Consider the following 15822-nt stretch of genomic DNA (forward strand, 5'->3'; position numbering starts at 1 on the left):
TTTTAGTTCCATACAAATTTTATGATTGTTTGTTCTAGCTCTATGAAAAATGTTGGTGGTATTTTGATAGGGATTGCATTAAATGTGCAGATTGTTTTGGGTAGTATAGACATTTTAACAATGTTCTTCTAATCCACGAGTGTGGAATGCTTTTCCATTTCTTTGTGTCCTCTTCAATTTCTTTAATAAGTGTTCTATAGTTTTCAGAGTGTATATCTTTTATCACTTTGGTTAGGTTTATTCCTAGGTATCTTATTGTTTTTAGTGCAATTGCAAATAGGATTGATTCCTTGATTTCTCTTTCTGCTGCTTTGTTTGTGGTGTATAGAAGTGCAACAGATTTCTGCATGTTGATTTTGTATCTGGCGACTTTGCTGATTTCATGTATTCTAGAAATTTTTTGGTGGGGTCTTTTGGTTTTTCTACATAGAGTATCGTGTTGTCTGCAAAGAGTGAAAATTTGACTTCCTCCTTGCCACTTTGGGTGCCTTTTCTTTCTTTTTGTTGTCTGATTGCTGAGGCTAAGACTTTGAGTACTCTGTTAAATAGTAATGGTGAGAGTGGGAGTGGGCCATGATATGTTGAATCTCTTAAAGCCTAGCCACTGAAGATGTCTTTTGAAGAGACAGTGCTAGATGCACCCTCTTGCCTAGATTAGTTTTTGCATGTATGTATGTATCTATGCATGCATGTTTGTTGTTTTGTCTTATTTTCCTTTTTCCAAAAGAATTTGTGGTCTCTCCCCCGTTTGGCCCAGCCAGGCCTCTGGATCCATTATGGGGGTTAGGCTGAAACACCAATCACCTCTCGCTTTCCAGCAACAGGCCCGAGTGATGGTACAGGATACCTCATGGGTTCTTGTTTGGTCTGATTTTCTTTTTCTCTTTCTTTCTTTTTTTTAAATATTCATTTATTTGAGAGAGAGAGAGAGATAGACAGACAGACAGAGTGTGAGCAGGGGAGGGGCAGAGAGAGAGGGAGACACAGAATCTGAAGCAGGCTCCGGGCTCTGAGCTGGCAGCCGAGCCTGATATGAGACTGAAACTCATGAACTGCAAGATCATGATCTGAGCCGAAGTCAGACACTTAACAAACTGAGCCACTCAGGTGCCCCTCTTTTTTTATTTTTAAAGTTTATTTATTTTGAGGTAGTGTGTCTCTGTGTGCGTGAGTGGGGGAAGGGCAGAGCGAGAGAGGGGGAGAGAGAATCCGAAGCAGGCTCCACGCTGTCAGCACAGAGCCTGATGCAGGGCTCAAACTCATGAACTGTGAGATCATGACCTGAGCTGAAATCAAGAGCCCAACGCTTAACCAACTGAGCCAGCCAGGTGCCCCTGGTCTGATTTTGCAACTTTTTCATCATCCGGTTGTATATTATAAAAAACCCAGCAGCATCACAAAATTGTCAGAATTTTGCTCTTCTTGAGTATATTGTCTTTCCTCTAGGCTCTGCATTCTCCATTTTTCCTCTAATTTTTGTGACATTTTAAAAAGAAAAATGTCTATATTGGGTCTGATTTCAATTTCTCAAGATTTACATGTCATCATCTCAAGTTTTGTGATTATCTTGACTTTTACTTGCTCTAGAACATAAATTCCCCTACCTTTCTTTTTTTTTTAAATCTATTTTAAATTATAGAAGTGATATAACAATACTATTAGAGAAAATTTATCTGAAATGTAAGAAAAATTGAGCCATAGTCCTGCCATCCAGTCAGAATTGATGTTACCATTTCTGTGTGTTTTGTGTGTTTCAGGCTTCAGGTGAGATGGCAGAGTGTCTCTGTGGTCACGTGTTCGTCCCACCCAAGCAGACTCCTGCAGTGTGACCCTTTCATATATCCCATGTGGCCGAGCTCGGCCACTTCTCTCCTGTTTTCTGTCTCTCCAAATCCTTCCCTTTTACACTCTCTCATTCTGTGTCCCCCCCCGCCCCATGAAAATCTCTCTCATTCCTTTGCAGCTACATATGGTACAATGTAATCTACCTATTAACTACCCATGCTTCACGCCACAAGATAGGAGAAGGGGAAATATGGTAATAGGTTTCCAAAAAGAATTTGGGGACAGGGAGGAGAAAGAATGATGAATTCTCAAACCAAATTCCAGGCAAAATTCTAGAACAGCTTAGTAATGTTTGGTTTATTAGCACTTAGCTAAGAGTTAGAAGCCAGCATGGGTTTATTGAGAATAAATGTGTCAAACTGCGCTCTCTTTTTTTGGAGCATTATGGACTGGCATTTTAGGGAGCCATAAATTTAATGTATTATAGTTTCAGTAAAGCATAATCATAGCAATAAAGTAATAATTCTAATACAGATAAATGGAACCATGCTACTTCCTGCCCTCAAAGCCCTCAAAGGTGGCTTCTTATTACACTAAGAATAAAATCCAGAATCCTGTATGATCTGGCCCTTGCCATCTCTTGGTCTTTATTTCCTGTGCCTCTTCCTCTTATTAATTCTTTTCCGGCTTAGCTGGCCCTCTTCATGTTTCTCCACCATGAATATGCCAAGCATACTCAGGGCCCTTTAGGCTGGAGTGCTCTTTCCTGAGATACTTGTTTCACCTTCTCTCTGATTTAAGTCACCTCTACTCAGGAAACCATCCCTCCCACGCCTATCTAAAATAATACACCCAACACATGCTCCACTTATACGGCTTTGTCTCTCCAAAGCTCATATCATTACCTGTGAAGTTAGTTTTCAAATATTTGAACACGTTCTCTAACTGTAGCCAGTAGGGGTTGACACTTAATAGCCTACAGATTTAAGTCCACATTCCTTAGTATGGAGTTCAAGACCTTTTGCAATGTGGCCTGAATCTAACCTTTCTAGTTTTACCTCCCGCTTCATTCAGCTTGTGTCATCCTGCACAATCTTTCCTGCCTCCCCTGAGCCACCCCCACCCACCTTGACCACACATATTCTTCCTGTGTTCGTGCCCCAGTGTAATGATTAGTAATAGAAGTGAGGCAGATATTACCCCTGTGATCTTAGAAACATTCTTTAGTTACTTAATACCTTGATATCTTTCTCTGTGAAAACAGTGTAAGTATCCTATAAGGTTGTAATGAAACAAGGTAATGTATGTTAAGTGCTTGGCACAGAATTACTGCTTCTCTTTCTTTTTCCTTCACTAACTAGACCAACTCATCTTCTGATCCTGAAACATGAGGGGCAGTCACTCCTTAATTAGATTAGTAGGTCATTGTCAGTCTGGAGAATAAACTTCTGTGCCACACAAATATGTCATTGGCTTTGACTTTCCAGATTATTTTTATCAGGGTCTTGGATGAAGCGTTGCAAGTGAACTAGTGTTTTTCCAGCTTAAGGTCACTCAGCTAGTTAAGTGACAAGGTCCACCCAGGTCCACACGACTCAAAAACTTGTCCTACTATGCTGTAAGAACTATAGAACTGGCAGTGGAGGAACAGAATCTGGTCTTATTTTTATTGTGGTAATCTGAAATGGTCTGAAACAAAGCTGATGTATTTTTAGGGGGCATTAACAGAGGTATAGTTAAAAATCAAGAAAAATATTAGTCTGGAGCATAGAAGGCACTCAATAAATGTTTTGCTTTGTCTTTTTTTAAAATCGTATTGACTTGTCAGACTACATTTGGAATATTGAGTTCCATTCTTGGTGCCACAGGTTAGGAGTTGCTCTGCCAAACCAGACTTGGGGAGATTCAGCCAATGAACACTCTGGAAACCATGTCAGATGAGGAAGGGTTGAAAGAAGTGTGGGTGTTGAACCTGGCTGGGGAATGGGTAGAAGGGTTGGAGTGGACCAGCTTTTTTCCAAGTATTTCAAGATCTGATTGAGGAAGAGGGGTTAACTTGTTCTGTGAAGCTGGCGGGCACAACCAAGGCCAGCATTTATGAGGAAGTTGATTTTCAATCACCAGAAGAAAGACATTTAAAGTTTGTTTTCTAACAGTAGAATAGAACAATAGGGATGACATTATTCACAGGAGTAAACTTCCTGTGATTGGAGATATTTGGATATAGGTTAGGAAATCATTTTGGGGAATATTTTATGGTGGTATATATGGTAGGTGGGAGAGTAGACTTTCCCAGCTAAAGAAAATTTGATTAATCTTTTCTGTTTATTTTTATCTCAGGAGCTACATTATAAATTTCCTGGGGCCAAGGATAGGTCCCTTTCTTCTGTATCTCCAAAAGCTTCTTGAGGATGATTCTGGTTTTTTTTTATTTTTATTTATACATCTGCCATGTAAGATAATTTTTAAATAAACAAACTTTCTAATCTTCTTTTGCCTCACCTCCTCTACCATTTCCTCCTCCACCAAAAAACCGCAACAATCTAAGCCTGAGATAGTGTAGATATGTATTATAATATTCTCAATCCAAAAGTCCCTCCCTTAAGTCATCTAGATTTCTGAGACTTCTCAGTCTTCTTCCACATCTGTAGTGACATGCCCAAGGTCCCAGATTGGATTGTGGCAGAAATGGGCCTAGGAATCAGGCTTTCTGGCTCCTACCCTCCTTCTTTCCATTACCCCATAACACCCATGGGACACATTGTAAGATCCAGAAATTGATGGCTGGTAGCCTGCCTCCATGTTATTTTGATGAGGGGAATCCAGGACAGTTGCTGCTATTATAAATGATTATGGCACTTTCCAAATCCTAGCTTTCATAACTTCATTCCGTTTGTTCTGTTGCCAGGTTCATATTCAGATATTGTTTTCATTTGGTGTCTGGGAGGTTGTCTTTTTTTTTTTTTCTGTCAACTCTTTATGGACAAGTGTTTGCTTATTAAGTTTTCTTCTGTGCTATAGTGTGAAAACATTTTTTTTCCCCTTTTGGTTTTGTTTTGTGTGTTTTATGCTCAGTGACTGTTGTGGGATTGGGTAGATGAGCCCACATACAGATTTAGGTTGGTCCTCTGTGGGTGGTTTAGAATGTTTGTGACATTTATGGTCTGCAGAAGCCGAAGGGGTGGCCTGTTCCATACCCTCCTTGCAAGGATAGGTATGTCATGTGTTTGCCAGACCATGCTTAGCTATTTGCCTTTGGAATTTTACCATAACTTCTTTTTTGGGGACTGATTCTCCACACTTTTTTCTTTAATCTGTAAACTATTATAATTTCTTGCAGCTTTATGAAGGATTTATACATTGGATAGATTGTTGGGTAAGGAGAAAGAGAAAGAAAGAGAGTACGGATTTGGGGACTGAGTGGCATAAAGGGGGATGCAGGGCTTGGGTCTTCTGCTGCCAAAAGTTAAATACTTTTAACTTTTTGAGATTGATTTTTGAAGGTGTTGATAGAGTGTAGGTAGTACTGCCTAGTTCAGCGTTTATACCTCTGGGTGTTTTGATAAGTCTTGTAGCTCACACATAAAGCACTCACATTACCAAATGTTAATTCATTTTATTAACTAAGGATATTTCTATGTATTTTATGTGGCACATGATTCCTTCCATCCCATTGGTGAATATGTCCAGCAAATAGTTTATGGTGAAACATCTAAAATGACAGTAAAACTTAGATTAAAAGAAGTCATTGGTAACTGACTTGTTATAGTCAAGTAGTCACATGTTTTTCATTCGTTGACTAGGATGCATGTTTAAAATACAGCTTTGGAACTCAATTAGGAGAGACAGAGTTGGAGCAGAGATGAACATGTATTAAATTAACCTAGTCATTAGTTTTTAATTTAAATACTGTTCAGCTAAATAATTTGGCACCCAGTAAGTTTCAGTGGTGCTCCGCTGGCAGTTTAAGCACATCACTAATTATTCACAGGCTTTTTCCCCCCTCCTCTTCTCAAAGAAATGTGGAGCCAGCAATTTATTGTGGTAAAAATATTTTCGTGCACTTGCTTTTTCTGTGGAAATATTTTTCGCACATGGATGACTGGTACTACAAAGTTAGCTTTCACCGCCTTCAGGTCAGTTCGTTTTAGAACATTTGGAAAACGATACCCTTGAAATAAGAAAATTAAGCAAGGGAAAGAGCAGTCTGTAGCAGCTTGCGGAGGATTGGGTTTGAGGCTCAAACTGAAGATTTTTCCTGTCATATGATTAAAAGTTGAGAGTTCTCTAAATCAGCCTACTCAGCTTTTTCTGGAGAGAGACTTCCTACCTCGTTCGTTTCTCTCTCCCCCACCTCACATGTCTTTTATTGTCACATACTAAACCAACTGTGGGAGTTTTGTGGATAGGCTGAGAAATAGTGAAAACAAAGGACTTGATGTGTGAGAGAGATTTCTTAAAAATGTTTGTTTATTTTTGAGAGAGAGAGAGAGTGCTTGCAAGGGGGGCAGGGGTAGAGAGAGGAGGTGGACAGAGGATTTGAAGTGGTCTCTGAGCTGTCAGCAGCGAGCAGCCCTGATGCGGGGCTTGAACTCACAAACCCTGAGATCATGACCTGAGCAATGTTGGACATGCAACCGACTGAGCCGCCCAGGTGCCCAAGATTTATATATATATGTGTATATATATATATATATATTTTAAAGCAGACAACAGGACTTTGCATAATAAAGAGCAGGGTTCTTTCTTCTGCGTACAGAACCTAGATGGTCATCCCCTCCACTTATGTGAATACACGGGAAAGTCTACATGAAGTAGCGGACAGAAGGTGGGTGTTAAAGTTTGTCTTGATCTGGATTCTGTCTCTTCCCAGCTGAAAACTCTTTACTGGCCCCCCATCACCCTAAAGCAGTGTAAATCTGAACATGCATCAGAATCACCTGAGGGCTTGTTAACATGGAATACCAGGCCTCACTCTCTGAGTTTCTCATTATAGGGAGGGGCCTGATAATTGCATTTCTAGCAGGTTCCAAGGTGATTCTGATGTTGCTGGTCCAGGCACCACACTCTGAGAACCACAGACTCTAGAGAGTGAGTTGGGAGTTATGCACAAAATAGAAAGTCTTTGATGAACCCATCCTCTGCCTTTCTCTCCAGGCTTATATCCTGTTAATTCCCTCTTGACTAGTAAGCTTCAGCAATGTCCAACTGCTTTCAGTTCATCAATATACATGTGTTATTACTCAAAATGAATTACTCGTGCTCTGCAGAGAGAGTGAGGGTGATTTAAAGAGTGAGGATGGTTTTGTCTCTTTTACTAATCCATAAACACACACATACGCATCCATGAGCATCTTGATAAGGGTAGGAGCCAGAAGATGAGAATCTGCTGTTCCCCCAATGGTCTCTTCCTGCTCGCCTTTCCTAGAGTAGTGAACTGATCATGCTGAGAGGGATTCTAGTGTTAAACATGCATATCTCTGTATAACATGAGTTTTAAACACAAGCCCACCATGTCATCTGGCTCCTAACTGAAGAATCAGTAACCCATTTCAATTCCAGAGGAAACACTGTGATCAGCTTCTTGAGAAGTAGGACGACTTTATACCTTATGGGTGTTCTCAAGGATTTCAAGGGATAATTTTGACTAAATATGACTTCACCTTGTATGCCAACTGTAGGGCTCATTGTCTTGTAGGATGAGTCTTTACTGTCTCTGTGTATTTACATCCTTTCTTCTTTGTTGGATCAGCATACTCTGAAGCCATATCTGTGTATCATTTCATTTGGGGCTTTGTGGAGAGTACTCTGGACTGGCTCACTCAATGTGGCAATACATCATCTATCATGATAGCTTATTTAATAAGTGTTCAATGAAACTTATTGAATAAATGAGTAAAATAACAAAGGAACAGTGGAATTGGATGATCTTATTAGAAAGAAGAAGATACAGACTTTCTTTTTTGTGAGAGACAATTGTGGATCAATGGAGTATCAAAGAAGGAAGGCACCTTGGGATTGTTTAATTAAAACCCCTTTTATGATAAATCCTAGAAAAGCAAAGTGATTTTACCCAACATTTCTTTCATTTAATCATTCTGCTTATCCTTTTCTGGATAGATTTCTAGGTTAGCCAAATCCCTTTTAAAGTACAATAACTAGATAAAAAAAAAAAAAAAAAACCTCTAGTATTAACTACCATGGTCTCTCTGTGGACAGATCTCCCCTTTAGCATTTGCATGTTACACTAATTTAAATCATTTCAGCGTTTTGTTGACTCTTCATCATAAAAAAAATGAATGACCATGTATTGTTCCTGCAAAGGCAAGTGTTTTATTCAGTTTGTATCCTCTTTGCTCGGGATAATAATTGGCCCTTGGGCATTCAAAAGTTTGGTCGTTGCTGAAATAAGTGAACTGGGGGAAGCTTTGAATCAGTTATATGCCCCTTTTATAATCTTAGAACCACAGTGCTATTAAGGATCTTCAGAGATCCATTGGAAATCATGGCTTTTAAAATAAGAAAGCACTTATATCCCCTTGGCATAGACTCTATCATATTTTAATTCCGCTGAGATAAATTCTTTTTAAAAAATTTTTATTTATTGATTGATTGATTTGAGGGAGTAGGGAGGAGCAGAGAGAGGGGGACAAGGCATCTGATACCAGCTCTGTGCTGACAGCAGAGAGCCCGATGTAGGGCTCAAACTTATGAACTGTGAGGTCATGACCTGAGCCGAAGTCAGACACTCAACTGACTGAGCCACCCAGGTGCCTCCCCCACTGACATAAATTCTTAAATTTAAAAATTCTAAATATTTTAACATCTTATGTAGCTAAATTTCATGTCATTTAATCATGGACACAATTACAGCTTAGCTTCTGTTGTCTTTTCTTTTTTTTTTTTGTAAAGTACTTCTTTTTGTCCAGTTTCTCTCCTCACTTTCATGTACTTATGTCGTTCAGCTTTCCTTCCTCAGGATGGATAGACTCTGCCTCTTCCCTACTCCACTTGCTTCAGAATTCAAGTATTTCGTGCATATGAGTAGCAGAACTGAGTCACACGTGTAACTTGAACCACACGGGAGTCTGGGTGATACAGTTTTTAGTTGTCCAGATTCTGCATTTCAGGGGGTTGGAACAGATCCTGAGCGAGCTAATCCACAGCATCTACTGACGCCTACTGAAATTATGTGTCAGCTCAGTGTTTAAAGCATTCTGTAGTCATGAACCCAGAGTTCTGCAGTGCACTTACTAGGGGATGTGCTGGAAATCCATGAAGAGATCACTTGTTTCAGCCGTAGTTTTGCTTTGTGAGTTGAAAATGAAAGTAATTGCTGACTACCTGCCTTACACCCTGCCCTAGCCCCTGTGTGTGCTGGGGACAGTAACCCATGCAAGCGAGTTATTGCCACCCTGACCCTGGCTCTGATGACGGTAGCTCCGAGGTAACTGCCAGTCTCCCGAGAGCCTGGGGATGGCTCTGCTTGTGGGATGTGAGCATTCTACCTCACCAACTCAAGAGCCAGCAAACAAAACTCCAGACTGCTACCAGGAGAATCTTCCTAAAACACAAATCATAGTTACTTCCCAATTTAGGATTTTCCCATCCCATCCTATTTCAAGGATCAAGATAAGCTTATGCTTCTTAAAATGGCATGCAAAGCCTTCCATGATTTGGTCCTATCTACCTCATCTACCTCAAGTCTTTCCTCTGTTCCTTAAACAATTTCAACTATGAGCTATTCTAGTTATATTCTAACTGCATGGAACTGCTAAAAATTACCCACATGTACCATGCTGCTTCATGCTTGTGTGTCTTTACTGATAAAACACCTTGGTTTGAATCCCAGATCCACTATGTTTATAGGGTTATTGCTTAGCACAGGGCCTGGCCTAGAGAAGGTGGTTAGTACATGCTAGTTTTTTCAGTATGTGAGGCAGTAAAATTGTAAAGAAGGGGAAATGTGCTGTCTTTGGGACCAGATAGACTTTTTCGATAGCCCCGATTTGGCACTTCATTGCTCTGAATCCATAGTCCATCACATAACTATCTTGAGTGTCCACTTTCAATAAAGAATGACCTCAGGAATGTGGAAAGATAGTGCATTTGAAGTGTCTGTCACATGCTTGCACGTGGTAGATGGCCAGTTAACGGTAGTTCTTGTCTCTTCCGTTATTTATATCAACTGTAACTTAACTCCTTTCTACTGAGTAACATTGGCTACTGAGGGTCTCAGAATGTCACAGTCCCTCTAAATTTTTTTTTTACTGGGTCATTATTTTTCTAACTTGAGTAGCAGGAAATGTCTTATTTGTTCATAGAACTAACTAACTGGCATTCTTGGCTTTGGATTATCACAGCTTTGTGTCCCTCTGTCCACCAGGTGTGAGGGTAGGAGGCAGAAAAAAGAAAGGAAAACAAATAAAGGCCGAACTTGCTCTCTTGTTCCATGGATACTGAGAACTAGAAGAAATCTTTTCCAGATGGTCTTTTGCAGTATACTGTACTGTTTCCCCAACCCCAGCTAATATTTTATGTCCATTCTTTACCAAGCTTAATTCAGTTGCTTTCTCCTACCAAATGAATCTTGTCTTTGATATCAGCAGACTCATTTATCTGTTTAGTCTAGTGATAGTATAATTCAGAGATCGTATTTGACATTCAGGTAAGTGATGCCTGTTTGAATCTCATGTTTGAAAGACACATGCAGTTAAATATATTTATTGAGGAAACCTTGTACACAATTTACTGGCACTTGTCATTACTTGTCCATTGCCCTATACATGTCATTTTTGAGGGGAAATCTTAGCCCTGAGGCCTTTTGGCCAGTAGACTGACTTTCATATTGAATTCTATTGTCCATGAACTTTAAATTCCTTAGAAGGGGAGATGGTCAGACTTTAGAGATGTGACGTTATCTGACACTAAAAAAAATATGTATGTATTGGGGTGCCTGGGTGGCTCAGTCAGGAAAGTGTCTGACTTTGACTCGTCATGATTTCATGGTTTGTGGGTTTGCGCCCCACATCAGGCTCTGTGCTGGCAGCTCAGAGCCTGGAGCCTGATTCACATTCTGTGTCTCCCTCTGTCTCTGTCCCTCCCTGATATGCTCTGTCTCTCAAAAATGAATAAATGTAAAAAAATAATTAAAAAATATGTATATATACGTACATATATATGGATATTTTTACATATGTATGTATATATTTCTAACTCCAATATTATGACATCCTACCATTTATTAAATTTTAACTATGATATATCTAGCAATCTCTTAGTAAAATTTGGAAGAATTGATGTTCTCCCTAGGATATTTACTAATCCAAGGGGAAGGGCTAGATGTCTTCTGCCACCTGGATAGACATTTATAAATTAATCTACATGAGTAAATAGTTCACTAAAGGTATCCTAAAATAAGTTAATATTCTGAAAAAGGAAACTTGATTCCAGATTTGGAGGGCAAAATGGGAAAAGACACAGCCAATCCACTATTTATTTGTTATGGAGATGGAGATGCCAAACATGTTTAATTATTTACTCAAAGTTACAGAGCTACTTAATGCAAATTGGCATTCAAACTCACTGTTTGAATATTGTTGTATATTAACTGACTGACTTTAAATAAAACTTGGCAACATTTAGTAATTACTGTGAAAAGCTCAGAAATGTTAGTCTCTCTTTCTCTTTCTCTCGTTTTTTCCACAGTGAGAGGAACGGTGTTGAAATAGTCTTAAATGAAGAACACATTGTACTTAATTTTATCCTTTTGGGCAAGGCATTGTACTTTAGCTTTCATGGCTCCTGGGGATGAAAGAGATAACGCGAGTGTTTTTTCTTCTTCCTTTACTCATTCTTCCCTAGTAACCCACCCGCTCCTAAGAGAATAGCATTGCTTCATAGAGACCAGGTGTGTATTTCTTTCCAGTTCCAAAGAAACACAGAGATACTGCAAAGGGAATTTCTGCCACAGCACATCCTTATTTCATGGCATAAGTACATTGGAAAGGAAGGATTCAGTGGGTTCCCTTATCTGTAGTCAAGGGATTTCTAAGCTCCTAAAAGAGAAGAGGTAATGATTAAGTACACAAAACTTTATGTATGTATATATGCATATATGTAAGTGTCAAGTCTTCTTTGAGACAGTGAGTTTCTGGTTTATACAAATTAAGACCTTATTTCCCCAAATCTATCTTACAGACCTTTTCAGAGGCAATTAGATTTAATGCGGATTATGGAGTTTTTGAAGTAGTTAACAATGCTCCACAACTTCTGGAAAAGCAACTGAAAAAAATTCTACAAAACCAGCAACCTCGAAATCCCATCTATGATGTTGTAAGGAAAGGAAAGAATGATATTAAACCTGTTCAAATGAATGCCCCCTATGAAAATGAGACCATTAATGTCAACTACAATATTATGGTAAGAAAGTATACTTGATAAATATACTAGGTAACTAAAGCATTAGGTAAAATTAACATGAGGTTCCTTGGGCTTGCCTTTCTGAAATGTAACTATATTTATTAAATTTTATTGTACTTATACATAGAATTTGTTAGTTGTTGTATTATCTTTTTCATATCAAATGGCCAATTTAATCTAGCAGTTTTGTTGATATTTGATTTTTAATATGAGAAGATTCACATAACTTGCTTTTAATACTTAGGATATAAGGCTAATTTGGGGGAAGTAGAAATATGTATACCCTTATAGTCTAGATGCACTCTAGAGAATGCGAGTACACAGTAAATTTATCTCCTTTGGGTTGTATCCTAACAAGCAGTTGGGAATTATGATTTCTGACCCTCAAGTTAGGCTATGTGACTCTGACTTCCCTGGCATTAAATTCTACTCTCAGTTTCTGGATTTTGTTTCCTTAACATGAGGTAAAAACAAAACAAAACACACACAAAAAAAAACCCAAAAACCGGGGTTCTAACATTGGTTCTTTAACTTACTGGTTCTGTGTTCTTGAACAAATCATTTTGATGAGCCTCATTTTCATCACCTGTCAGATGATACCATCACCACTTACTACTTAGGTTTGTTGTATGGTTCAGCTGAAAATAAAATGAATGTTTAACATTTTCCATGATTTGAAGTGTCTGATGGAACTAAACTAAAATATGTTCAACCCTTAAAACATAGCTCTTCTCCAGCCTGACACTTGTTCAATGCTTCTTTTACTGAATTCCAATATATTTCATCTTTGTTTACTTTCATCAAATTAAATGCATTAATAGTAATACTAATAGCATTTAAAATACTTTTATAAATACTGAAAAAAGCTATGTCATAACATTGTTTTGAAGTTTAAACAAGGAAATCTATTCTGATCTATAAAGCACCATATCAATTATTACAATATTCATTCATGATAAAAAGTCTCAACAATCTAGGTTTAGAGGGAACATACCTAAGCATAAGAAAAGCCATATGTGAAAAACCCACAGCTAACATCATCCTCCATGGGGAACAAGTGAGAGCTTTTCCTCTAAAATCAGGAACAGGACAAGGATGTCCACTCTCACCACTTTTATTCAACATAGTACTAGAAGTCCTAGCCACAGCAATCAGACAAGACAAAGAAATAAAGGGCATCTAGATTGGTAAGGAAGAAGTAACATATTTCACTATCTACAGATGACATGATACTATATATAGAAAATCTTAAAGAATTCACCAAAAAACTACTAGAACTGATAAATGAATTCAGTAAAGTTACAGGGTACAAAATTAATATACATAAATCTGTTGCATTTCATGCAAACTCATTCCTAATAAAAACTCATTAAAAAATAAATTACTTAAACTATTAAAGGCTACCCAAAATCAATAGTAAACACTGTAACAATTTCCACTAGATCATAAGAAAAGAAAAAGAATATATCTTCCTTGCAATTCAAAATTATTTTAGACTTCTGGTCCATTGGAGTTGGTGACCTGCAAGAGCAGTTTTGGTACCAGGTGATGGCAGAAGCCAGGCTGGAGTGGTTGAAGGAAAGCCATGAGAAAGTGTGACAATGCCTATTACTTGAGGAGTTTTCAAGTGTTGTAAGAAAAAAGAAAAAAAAAGTATCGTAAGAAAAAAGAAAAAACTTTGTTGCCCAAAAAATTTTGCAATCAGATAAGACACATCTTTACAGCTTTTGACAGGCACTATTATGGATATTTAACTTCAGAGGATGTAAAGAAAGCATTTAGTCAGGTGGCTCCCAAGTTATCAGAAAGGACTGTTATGCAGGTATTCAGGGCTACTTCAGTGAACAAATCAAAGCACACCTGGTGGAGGGTCCAAAACATCACTATGAGTAGGGAGATAAAACAACCAGAGTCACAACAACAGAGAGCAAGTAACACACTCAAAAAACACCTCCTGAAGGGCCAGGCCCTAGACAGAGTATGACTCCTCTTTAATATAGTAGTGCTCACAGGTGCAGGACACATAACAAGCTTTTAAAACACGTGAGGGACAAAAAACTAGCCAAAATGACAAAATGGAAGAATTCTCCTAAAAACAAATTCCAGGAAGAAATGACAGCTAAAGAATTGATCAAAACAGATATAAACTGTGTAACTGAACAAGAATTTAGAATAATAGTCAGAAGATTAATTGCTGGGCTTGAAAAAAGCATAGAAGACAGCAGAGAATCTATTGTTACAGAGATCAAGGAACTAAAAAATAGTCATGATGAATTAAAAAATGTTGTAAATGAGGTGTAAAATAAACTAGAGGCAGTGACAGCAGGACTGAAAAGGCAGAGGGGAGAATAAGTGAAAAAAGATAAAATTATGGAAAAAGATGAAGCCGAGAAAAAAGATAAAATTCTGGACCATGAGGGGAGAATTCGAGACCTAAGTGATTAAATGGAATAATATCTGTATCATAGGAGTTCCGGAAGAAGAAGAAGAGAGAGAAAGGCGTGGAAGTTGTACTTGAACAAATCATAGCTGAGAACTTCCCCAATCTGAGAAAGGAAACAGACATTGAAATCCAGGAGGCACAGAGAAGTCCCTTCAGATGTAACTTGAATTGATCTTCTGCATGACATATAGTAAAACTGGCAAAATACAAAGATAAAGAGAGAATTCTGAAAGCAGCTAGGGACAAATGGGTCTTAACCTACAAGAGTAGACACATAAGGGTAGTAGCAAACCTATCTACTGAGGCTTGGCAGGCCAGAAAGGAGTGGCAGGAAGTTTTCAATGTGCTGAATAGGAAAAATATGCAGACAAGAATCCTTAATCCAGCAAGCCTGCCATTCAGAATAGAAGGAGAGATAAAGGTTTTCCCAGACAAACAAAAACTGAAGGAATTCATCACCACTAAACCAGCCCTACAAGGGATCCTAAGGGGGATTCTGTGAGTGGAATGTTGCAAAGGACCACAAAGGACCAGAGACATCACTACAAACAAGAAGCCTACAGATAACACAATGACTAAATCTATATCTTTCAATAATAACACTGAATGTAAATGGACTAAATGCTCCAACCAAAAGACAGAGGGTATCATAATGGATAAAAAAATAAGACCCATCTATTTGCTGTCTACAAGAGACCCATTTTAGACCTGGGGACACCTTCAGATTGAAAGTGAGGGGATGGAGAACCATCTATCATGTTACTAGAAGTCAAAAGAAAGCTGGAGTAGCCATACTTATATCAGACAAACTAGATTAAACTAAAGGTTGTAACAAGAGATGAAGAAGGGCATTATATCATAATTACAGGGTCTATCCATCAAGAAGAGCTAACAATTATAAATGTTTATGCACCGAATTTAAAAGCACCCAAATATATAAAACAATCACAAACATAGGCAATCTTATTGGTAAGAATGTGTTAATTGCAGGAGACTTTAATACTCCACTTACAACAATGTACAGGTCATCCAGACAGAAAATCAATAAAGAAACAAGGGCCCTGAATGATACACTGGACCAGATGGATTTGAGAGATACATTCAGAACTTTTCACCCTAAGGCAGCAGAATACAACATTCTTCTCAAGTGCACATGGGACATTCTCCAAGAT

The 15822-nt window shown here is 38.4% G+C and overlaps 1 protein-coding gene across 14 annotated transcripts in view; it reads left to right on the plus strand.

Annotated features, from left to right (window-relative positions):
• Positions 1–15822, plus strand: part of RGS22 (regulator of G protein signaling 22) — a 145297-nt gene that overhangs the window by 20418 nt on the left and 109057 nt on the right. For 13 of the 14 annotated variants that reach the window (XM_045454073.1, XM_045454074.1, XM_045454075.1 and 10 more), the window contains exon 4: positions 11986–12207. In XM_045454073.1, the coding sequence (XP_045310029.1) occupies positions 11986–12207 (222 nt within the window). Of the gene's footprint in view, positions 1–10095; positions 10454–11985; positions 12208–15822 lie in introns of those variants that run through there. The other variant, XM_045454084.1, reaches the window with a different exon arrangement.

This window comes from Leopardus geoffroyi, chromosome C3 (genome assembly GCF_018350155.1).
Source record: "Leopardus geoffroyi isolate Oge1 chromosome C3, O.geoffroyi_Oge1_pat1.0, whole genome shotgun sequence".
NCBI lineage: Eukaryota > Metazoa > Chordata > Mammalia > Carnivora > Felidae > Leopardus > Leopardus geoffroyi.